The sequence below is a fragment of the Cricetulus griseus genome, chromosome 6 (genome assembly GCF_003668045.3).
Source record: "Cricetulus griseus strain 17A/GY chromosome 6, alternate assembly CriGri-PICRH-1.0, whole genome shotgun sequence".
NCBI lineage: Eukaryota > Metazoa > Chordata > Mammalia > Rodentia > Cricetidae > Cricetulus > Cricetulus griseus.
Genome location: NC_048599.1, coordinates 15,185,596 through 15,196,623, shown reverse-complemented (window position 1 = coordinate 15,196,623; position 11,028 = coordinate 15,185,596). Strand labels below are relative to the sequence as shown.

At 43.1% G+C, this 11,028-nt stretch overlaps 1 protein-coding gene across 1 annotated transcript; it reads left to right on the top strand.

Moving 5' to 3' along the window:
* Window positions 1–4,414: 4,414 nt before the first annotated feature.
* Window positions 4,415–5,234, top strand: LOC103162688 (seminal vesicle secretory protein 5-like). The gene is made up of 2 exons (XM_035446604.1): window positions 4,415–4,490; window positions 4,957–5,234. Exons 1-2 carry the CDS (start codon window positions 4,415–4,417, stop codon window positions 5,232–5,234), a joined length of 354 nt encoding a protein of 117 aa, XP_035302495.1.
* The last annotated feature ends 5,794 nt before the right edge of the window (window positions 5,235–11,028 follow it).

Genomic DNA, 11,028 nt, shown 5'->3' with positions numbered 1-11,028 from the left:
AAAATGACCTCTTTTTTGTGTCCATTGTCATTTAGCATCTCTATGTAATATTTAAAAATGATTCTTACAGCATATAAAAGGAAAACATTTGAAATGAAGCCATTGTGTGCTATCTGGGTTTTGTTGTTGTTGGTGGTGGTGGTCAGTATGACAGAAGGCAGAGCCATTTGGGAATGGGAAACCTCAAGTGAGAAAATACCTCCACCAGATTGGCCATTGGGAAAAGCTCTGGCAATTTTCATGATTGGTGTGAAAGGGCCCCCAGCTCACTGTGGGCAGTGTAACTCTTGGGCTTGTGGTCCTGGGCGCTATAAGAAAGCACACTAGAGAAGCTATGAAGAGCAAGCCAGTAAACAGTGCTCCTCCACGACCTCTGCTTCTGTTCCTGCCTCTTAAGTTTCTGTCATAAATTCCTGCCCTGACTTTCCTTCAGTAGGATGGCAGCCCATATGTTTTCCTCTGAATGGACCTGGTGGGAAACATGTAGCCTTATGGGTTTGCCTTTATAAGCCTCTGCACAATATGACTGGTCACCATTTTCTGGAAGCCAGAGTCCATTACCCTGGCTAGTCTTTATTTAAAGCTTGCTTCAGATTTGGCTCAAATTATGGTAGTGGTTTTACACTTGCCTGGTGGAATTAACACATCTCTATATGACAGAGTGTCACTTACATCACCCATACTGGCTTTGATTACACAATATCCTGGCTCAGCACTCTCAAGTGCTGAGAGTCAAACTGTGTGCCATTCATTATTTGCTTTCAAAACAATCATCCGGCAACTTTTACTTATTCCACTGACTGGAATCAATATGTCTGGTGAACTTATGCTTGCTTGTTTCCACCCCCTGGGTTGCTGGTTCTTGCTTTCATTTTGATGGATGTGAGTTTTAATGAGTTCTTTATCAATATCAACATAATACTGTGTTCTGTGATTTCTGGGCCTTTTATTTTTTTCAGATTTGTTCCCTGGGTTTTATCTGAACTTTTTGCATAGCAGATTAGATAAAAGATTAATTCTTTAATCTAAAAATACAAGCCAAGCTATCAGGTCCTTGCTTTCACAGTCAGTCTCTGCATGAGGCATTTCCTGGAGGCCTCCCAAAAGGAAAGAAGTGATAGGAGTGTAGTCAAGCAGGTACAGGAAGCCATGCCAGTGTCACTCCACAGTGATCTAAGAGCTCTGCTGGGGGTGGGGGCGGGGCATCACTACACTAAGAGCAAAGTGAGAACCATTGTAGCAGGGCATGGAAAATCCAGTTAGTGGTAAGCTGCTGTCACTCCTTTTCTTCTCCTAAAAACCCGATCCTCCTTTTTTTGCACACCATGCTCCCAGTGGCAGATCAGAATTTAGGGGGAGATAAATAAAAATAAGTTCTACCTATCTTCCCTTCAGAACAACCCTGGCTCCTCTGGGACCACACTCAGGCTCACTGCAGGGATGCTCTTCGCTTCTTACTGGCTGTACCCACAGCACAGACTCCAGAACTCAATGGGAAGAGATGACGGGCTGAAAGCTTTAGGGTGGTCTCGTGACTGTAGAAATGTCGACTTCCACACAGGTGGGAAATATTCACTGATTCTAACTGCCATATTTCATTGAGTTTATGATGGTAGAGAACATTCCTAAGAGATCACTGTGAGTGCAGCTGTGCAACAGCATCATGGGAAATTCTCCCCTTTAATGATGTACTCTGCAAAAACCAGGGAAGTAGAAGGGGCCATTGTGAGGGTGGAGGTGTGAGGGGTGATGATGAGAAGAGCAGGGAACAAGTAATCTGAGGGGGGTAATGGAGACTACAGAAGGGACTCTAATTAGGGAGGAGAAAAGAGATGGACATAGAAGAAGGGAAGAAGGTAAATAAGGGTAAGGAAGCATGAAAAACTTACAAGGAACATAGAATTAATGATCTATCTAAAAATACAAATAGGCCAGTGTATATACATATAGTTTAAATTAAATTTTCACATCTACGCTGACAGTTCTCCCTCCAAAAGCCATAGACCATCTAACAAAAACTCCAACACCAGGAATAAGAAGCTCTCTTTTGAGTTGTTGGTTGCGGTTGTCCATGAGATTCCCAAACATTACAGGCTATTGCTATCGTTCTTACTTTTCTTCAGTGAAGTGAAAGGTAAGCCCCTACTGCTGAAAACACCATGCACTTCAGACACAGGACCCAGAGGACTGGACTGACCTGAAAGCCTCCTCCCTGAGGTCTAGTTCTCATGGTATCAAAGGTGCCATGCAAGCTTCCAAAGGAAGGAGGCAACAAATAGTCCTACCTAGGACTATGATGCATATTAACGACAACAATGACTGGAAGGAAAGGTAACCCTAAGGCTGCAATAGTGGCAACCACAACTTGATGGTCACCAAAAACTCTAATTGGACTCAAGATCCACCCAACTAGAGGGAATCATGCCCGGTACTAGAAAACTAACCAACTACCCATGGCTAGTGAAGTCATGTATCTAAGAAAAGAATCTACAACCACAACTTCACTAAATCAGCATAATCCCTAACTACATTCTAAATATTTGTCCTTATATTCACAAATAAGTACAGCCCTTACCCCAGGTCATGGAAACATCTCTTTGCACCGGACAGAAAATATTTTGAAAAACCACAACCACTCAAAATGTACAGTTGTAGAGTTCAGTCCCAACTGGCATCTACAACAACACAACTGTTGCACCTAAGTTCCAGAGGTCATTGTGAAAGAATGGGTGGAAAGATTGTAAGACACAAATATACAGAGAGTTGGCTGTGAGATTGTGCCTCCTAGAAATTTCAGAAGCTACACCCATTCAATCTCACCAACGTGATTACCTAAACATGAACTGAACAAGGACAACCATAAGACACGCTGAAGTGGATGGGGGAAAGGGCCTCAACCTAGACAAAGAACTGCAGGCAACTTAGTGATGCTGAGAGCAGGAGAAGAATTTCCCCGGGGAAGAGCACACTTATCCAACACCAAATGCTCAGCCCTGAAAACATATGTATGTATGTATGTATGTATGTATGTATGTATGTATGTATGTATATGTATAGATAGATAAATAGATAGATAGGTAGATAGATAGATAGATATCTCATTATACAGGCTGAGCAGGTTGTACTAATGGATTTAGGAAGATATATGTATTTAACAATTAGTGAATACACAGGCCATGTATTTGAAAGAGAGGACATAGGAGAGGGCTTGGAGGAAAGAAAGGGAAGTAGGAAATGAGGTGATTGTAACATAATCTCAAAAACATAAAAAAGATTTACAAGAGAGACAAAGTGGATAGAAAAGTAATCTGTAGAGACCAAAATTCCAAGAGAAATGAAAAATTTCGCTATTTATGCCATTGTTAGAAATTTAGCTTGCCACTTATATCCTGCTTACCTCTAGGAATACTGAAATAAGTATAATGTTATGTATAAAAAAACTAAAAAAAAAAAGAAACCAAACTAAAACACAGAAAAGAAGGCTGAGCAAGCATGAGAGCAAGCCAATACACAGTGTTCTCCCATGGCCTCTGCTTCAGTTCCTGCCTCCAGGCTCCTACCAGAGTTCCTGTCCTGATATCATTGGTTACAGACTGTAAGGTATAAAAGGGAATAAATACTTTCCTTCCCCCAGTTCATGTACACACACACACACACACACACACACACACACACACACACACACACACAGAATACACAACAAAGCAACGGTTTGGGGACTGACCCAATATAAAGTGTTGAAGAGCATTGGCATGTGTCAATCATGATTATAAACTTCATGGCAGCTTTCAATGTTGATGTGTCTTGCTTTACCTGTTCATTTTTTATGAGTTCATTCTGCAGTGTTCAGGACTAAACTGAGGACCTTGCTATTGCTAGGTAAGGGCTCTGTCAATGAGATCATCTATGGACTGTTCAAACTTCCTGTCTTTGGATCCTTCTCAAGCACCATTTCTCCCTGTCTCTCTACCTCTGTGCTCACTCATTTTCAAATTAAAACACTGCGGGCGAAGGGTGTTCTGAAAATACAAGTATGGAGCGGTGTCTGTGATTGATTTAAGTGGTGGGGGTCTTGGAAGGCATTCCATGCTGGGGAATGAAGGCATGACCAAGTCCTGAAGACTCTTGCAGCCTCCAGCCTCTTCCTCACTCTGAACTGGAAGAGGTTCTGCAAGTACAGAAATCGCTGTGCGGTGTTCTCAAAGTACAAGGGAGGTTGTCTGGGCTTGCTCTGATGTTGTGTCCTTGCAGAGTTCAAGGGAGCAGTACCAAGACCCCTACTGAGCAGAGACAATGAAGCTGACATTTACAGATAAGAAAGGTCACTGCCTTCCATACCTGTAGGCAAAGCCAGTCAGGAAATATATAAAGGAGAAGCTCAGCTCAGCTCTCAGCCAAGGCCCTTCCTGGCAAGATGAATCCTACCAGCTTCTTCCTCCTTACTTTGCTCCTGGTTCTGGTGACAGAACCAGCGGTGGGGAGACCCCGTGGTGAGTGGCAAGTTTGTTCTGTGGGAAAGGTATTTGAGGAAAATGTTCTCCAAGGGGTCCACCTGGCATCTACAAAAGGCTATGTTCCTAGGGCTTCCGTTCCTGATGGAAATGGAGTCTTTTTTGAATCTTACCCATAAGTTTCATGTGACTATCAGTGAAGGGGCAGTCAAAATGTCAGTAAGGAGGGCTGCAGGGGAATGTGGGTCATCGGGTAATACAAACATCCTCGTTGTCAATTGTGAGGGGAGTTGAGAGGGCCATTTGACAAGTAGACCATTCCAGTTTCTAACTGGACTAAAAGCTCAATGGCTTTGTAGGCAGCAAAACAGCAACAAGGTACATCTGAACACAGGTCCATAACCAGAGCTGAAGCTTGGGCTCTTGACAGTGTCCTGATGCCCAACTAATCCAGAATATACAGAAAGATGGGCAGAGAGAATTAGGCGTGTTTTTCTCTTCACAGAAAGATTTTCACAAGACACATCTAGTGAAGACCTTGAAGTAAAAGTCCTAGGCAGCAGTGGGGGATCGAGTTCTATCCAAGATGAATACAGCCACAGTGAGAGTTCATGGAGTTCCTTTAAATCAAAAAGTCCCAAGACTACCTTCACTGAGGAAATCTATGAGGAAAGGAGGGAGAAACCGGGTGATGGCGATCTTAGTTTCAAGACAAGAGGATCTCAAGATGAAGGCATGAGCTCCTATAAAAGTAGAACGAAAACCAGGATTACTGGGAAATAATCCATTCACTGGCCAACTGAAGACCTGGGCCAATATGAAGGTAAGAATATCGCCAGGTGAGGGAGATGCCTACCTCAGGGTTTTGAAGCTATGCATGGCTATTCCCTGAGCCTTTGTGGAACTGGCTGGTCCCCACTGTGCATACCTGGGGAGCTGTGGAGTATGACCTTTGGGAAAGCGAGGAAAGCACCTGGCAGAGCAGAGGAAGGAGCTGAGCTGTGATGGTGTCCTGAATTCCTAGCCTTAGTGTGTGGCATCAATGGTTTTCTCCTGCCCCAGGTTCACCAGCAAGTGGTAAAATTGAGTATGCACCACCTGTGCAAGAATATTATGGGCTTATAATAGAACCCTGTCACTTCTTGTGTTGTGCTTGTAAAACTTAATTTCATGCTTATCGTGGTACAAAACAGTGCTGTAGATGCAATCTCCTTGTGTCCACACAGCCCGGTGAGGCCATAGCTCCAAGAGTTAGCTTCCTCTTCCCTCTCAAAATAAAAAAAAAAAAGAATGACAAATGCCTCTGCCTGTGATACACAAGAGATGAAATATAGCAATAACCTGCAGTAAAGGCGATCACAGAGACCTGAGACCTACACCAAATGTCCCCTGTGCCCTCCCCTGTCTGACTTCACATGTTGTCCTCTCTTTCCCTAGGTGTCACTGAACTGAGAAGTCTGTGTTGTCTTCAGGATTCAGTCTCCCACGGATCCCAGAAACAGCCCATGGTTATCACTTTCTTCTCACGCCTGCTTTTTCTCAACATTCCTAACCCTGACAATATTCAAATTCAATCTTTTCAATAAAAAAGACATCATTCTGCATCATTATCTCCTGAAGTCTCTTGCTTCTGGGGCCTAGGGGCTGCTTAGATTCCTGGAATTAACAGTTCCACAATTAAAGGAAGAGCCCTTAGGTGTCAGTATGGTGAATCCTACGCAAAGACACATTTCCTAAGCTCTGGACAGAGAGGCATTATTCAGTAGCAGGCACTATGGCTGCCAATCACTTCAAGTAACACTAACCCTAATCCCTGACTGACCATCTTCTTAGTGGGGCTTCAAACTGGCAACCTAGGCTATGTCAGAGAAGTCATGTTCCAATATGCCACTGCAAAGCCTTCATCAGGAGTCCCCAGGTTCACCAGTCCATAGCAGCACATATTGGGCGTGGTTCAAGTATCTTGCTCATTGAATGGCTTCTTTTTAAGATTCAGTGGCTGTAGGGAGCCGTCCCTGCATTCTCCATTACAATGATGGCGCCTGAAGGCACTGAATGTAAATTATTGGGCAGGCGCTGGGTAATTTTCCATTTCCTTGATCTCTGCCTATTCCGTGGCGTCATATGGCCTGAGGAGCTGAAGCCAATCATAGGGTGACACGTCCCAGGCAGCGGCTGCCAGCCTTTATTAGGGGATGGGATTCTTGGCTCGGGGTCTCCGCTCTGGTAAGCTTATGCTCTCCTCTCAAGATGCATTAAAGCTTTCCTGCAGAAGGATCCGAATGTCCTGTGTGGTTCTTGCCGGCGAGACTATTGCTCGGGACAAGTGGCCCCAGTGATTGGAGAGATGGCTCAACACTTGGGATCACTGGTTGCTTTTCCAGAGGACCTAGGTTCTTTTCTCATGCCAGCCCACAACTGTCTCTAACCCCAGTTCCAAAGGATCTGACACCCTCATACAGACATACTTGCAAGCAAAACACCAACGCACATCATATAAAAATAAATAAATAAATAACTTTAAAAATGGAAAAGAAAACATTCAATGTCCCTACACGTGATACTCAAAGTGTCTACCACTTATACAAGCATGTGTTAAACAATGTCATCTGTGGATAGACACACCAGAGGACTAGCTACAATAGCTAGGAAAGGTGTCTTCAAATGCAAATCTTGATGCTCATATACCTTTCTTTGAGTATTTAATGAGGACTTCAGGGCATAAATCCCCCAAGAGCAGAAATAAATATGGAAAGGAAACAACACATCACAGGCACTGCCAGAAGTAAAGCTATCAGACTTCTGTGATTCTACAAGCAAGGTTCTGAGCCAACAGAGTCACATAGTTGTGGTGGTCTGCATGAGAATGGCACACATAGGATCATACATTTGCCTGCCTTGTTCCCAGCTGATAAACTGGTTCAGCTGAATTAGGAGGTGTGGCATTGCTGGAGGAGGTGTGGTCTTTTTGGAGGAAGTGTGGCCTTGTTAGAGGAAGTATTGTAGCTGGGGATGGGTTTACAGGTTCAAAAGTTCGTGCCAGACCCTCCCTCTCCCTCCCTCCCTCCCTCCCTCCCTCTCTCTCTCTCTCTCTCTCTCTCTCTCTCTCTCTCTCTCTCTCTCTCTCTGTCTGTCTCTGTCTCTCAGGATGGACAGCTCTCATCTACTGCTCCAACACCATGCCTGATGCTTTCCACTGTGATGATCATGGACTAAACCTCTGTATGCATAAACCACACCCAGTGAGACAGATCACTTCCTGTTGTCTGCAATATACAGAACCCTCAGGTACCTATCCAGCACCACGCCTGCCTGCACACTGCCGTGTCCCGCCGTGATGATGATGGACTGAACTGCTAAAACTGTAAGTGAGTCACTCCAATGAAATGCTTTCCTTTCCTTTATATAAGAGTTGCTGTGGTCATGGTGTCTCTTCACAGCAATAGACACCCTAGTTAAGACGTATGTGTATCATCTAAATAAACATTCTTAACACATTGGTGGTGCAATTTGTTTATTACTTACACTATGAATTAGTAAAGCTCAATTTCTTCTTTACATTGCTATAAAGTATAATGGTAGGGAGTGGAGGAAGCCCAAGTGAGAAAAGTCCTGAGTGAATGTGTGTTGTTGATATGGGACAGCCATGCCAAGGATCCAATGGCCTCAGCCCCATGGGAGCAGCAAGTCCACCCTCAGATGAAGCTCGGAGGGATGGCAAAGCTTTCTCTAAGAATCTGAGTGCTATGGATTGACCAGTGTGCACAGAAACTAGCAACTGCAGCTTCATCCTCCTAGGTAATTATAGCCTGAGACTGCTCACTCAAAGGGACCACCTATGCAGACAAGCTAGCCCCTCTGCCTATGTTGGGTTAGGCAACAAATTTAGGCTCTTTACAGGAACAATAAATACTCTTAACCCCCACACATCTTTCTAGCACTGTTTTCTTATATAAAGTTGTTTCTTAAGTCTGGATAGTTTGCTCAGTGGATAAGAGTATTTACTGTTCTCGGGAAGGCCTGAGACTTGTTCATAGCACCTATAGTGGATAACTCACAACTGTCTGCACCTCGAGGTATAGGGTGGGGTCAATGACTTCCAGGCTCCAGAGGCATAAGGCACTCTCAGGTGCACACGCAAGAACTCATATATACATATAAGATAAAATTTTTAAATAAATAAGTTGGGCGTTGGTGGCACACACCTAATAGTCCTAGCACTCGGGAGGCAGAGGCAGGCAGATCTCTGTGAGTTCGAGACCAGCCTGGTCTACAAGAGCTAGTTCCAGGACAAGCCTCCAAAGCCACAGAGAAACCCTGTCTCAAAAAACCAAAAAAAAATTAAATAAAAGAAAGAAAGGAAAGAGAAGAGTAGAGGAGAAATGTTTAAAAAGAGAGAAGCAAAGGCAAGAGATGTAAAAGTGAAGATACAAGACATAAGTGTAAGAAAGGAATTTTTGAATAGGACTCCTTTTGCCAAGGAATTAAGGCCAGCAATCAACAACTGGAAACTCATAAAACTAAAAAACTTCTGCATAGCTAAGAAAACAATCAAGTGAACAAGAATTCCACAGAATGGGGGAGAGTCTTTGCCAGCTATTCATCTGCCAGAGGAGTAATATCCAAATATGCAAGTATCTCAAAATACAAAGAATCAAGAAGATAAATGACCCAATTTAAAAATGGAATGGAGAGAAATAGAAGGAATAGGTCTTGAACCCACCTGCACCCACTGGGAGAGGTGAGTACTGGGCCTTCTCCTACCCACTCTCCACCCCTCCTTAGAGTCCACTAACCCTGGGGACTGCATGTAGCCTCTTCCCAACCACCAAATCCCCTAGAGACCTGGGGACAGACCAAAACATCCAGCATCTGTCACCACTGGAGTCTTGGATTTGCCTGCACACACTGGGAGGGAGACCTGGGGACAGAGCAAACCAAATAGAATCTATTGCCATCAGAGCCTTGGACCATAACTACCGAGAGAAGGACAGAAACAATCTGCACCCACTGGAAGAAGGGATGGAAAAAGCACAGTATAAGAACACATTCAACAACAAAACTAATATGACACCACCAGAGTGTAGGGACTCTACACCAGGAATCCTGAACATCCCAACGCAGATGAAGCAGAAGAGAATGACCTTAAAAATAACTTTATGAAGATGGTAGAGGCCCTCAAAGAAGAAATAAAAAAAATCCCTTAAAGAAATGGAAGAAAAAACAAACAAAAGGTACAAGAAATGGAGGAAAAGACAAACCAAAAAAATGCAAGAAATAAACAAGTCTCATAAAGAAAGCAAGGAAAGTCAAGAAAAAACAAGCAAACAAGTGAAGGAAACAATTCAGACAGTTCAAGACCTGAATGCTGAAATAGATACAATAAAGAAAACACAGACTGAGGGACTGTTGGAAATAGAAAATCTGGGTAAGTGATCAGGAACTACAGATGCAAGCATAACCAACAGAATCCAAGAGATGGAAGAGAGAATCTCAGGTGTTGAAGATACACTAGAGGAAATAGATCTATTGACCAAAGAAAATCTTAAGTCCAACAAATCCCTAACACAAAATATCCAGGAAACATGGGACACTGTGAAAAGACCAAACCTAAGAATAATAAGTATAGAAGAAGGAGAAGAAACCCAGCTCAAATGTGCAGAAAACATATTCAACAAAATCATAGAAGAAAACTTTCCCAACCTACAGAAAGATGCCTATGAAAGTACAAGAAGCTTACATAACACCAAATAGACTGGACCACAAAAAGTCTCTTCACCACATAATAATCAAAACACCAAACATACAGAATAAAGGAAGAATATTAAGAGCAGCAAAGGAAAAAGTTCTTGTAACATAAAGACAGACCTATAAGAATTACACCTGACTTCTTAAGGGAATCTCTGAAATCCAGAAGGTCCTGGATAGATGTTTTACAAACACTAAGAGACCAAGGATGCACATACATACCACAAGGACATCTGTTCAACTATGTTCATAGCAGCAGTATTTGTAATAGCCAGAACCTAGAAGCAACCTACATGTCCCTAAATCGAAGAATGGATAAAGGAAATGTGGTATATTTGCACATTTGGTATACTTGGCCTTCTTGGCTGATAACTCAATTAAATGCAATACAGTCCTGGTACTAGAAGGCTTATTTGGTGACAAGAGATGGCCAGTTAGGTCTCTAATACCCACATTATTAGGAGACCTCACTAGGATCACCTTGTTTATCCACTGCACAAGGTTTTCATGCCACCCCTTAAATGTCCATCAATTCTAGCTTTCTCTCCCCACATTCCTATCTCCCCTTCTACACCCCCCTGCCTAATCATCTGACCCACCCCTAGTCTACCCATAAAATCTATTCTACTTCTTCCTCCAATGGAGAGTCATATGGTCCCCTGCCCAGTCCCTTCCTCTATACCTAAACTCTCTGGGTCTGTGAATTGTAGGTTGGTTATCATTTATCTAATGGATAATGCCCACATATAAGTGGATACATACTATATTTATCTTTCTGGGTCTGGGTTATCTCACTCGGGATGATTTTTTTTTTTTTTTACTATTTCTG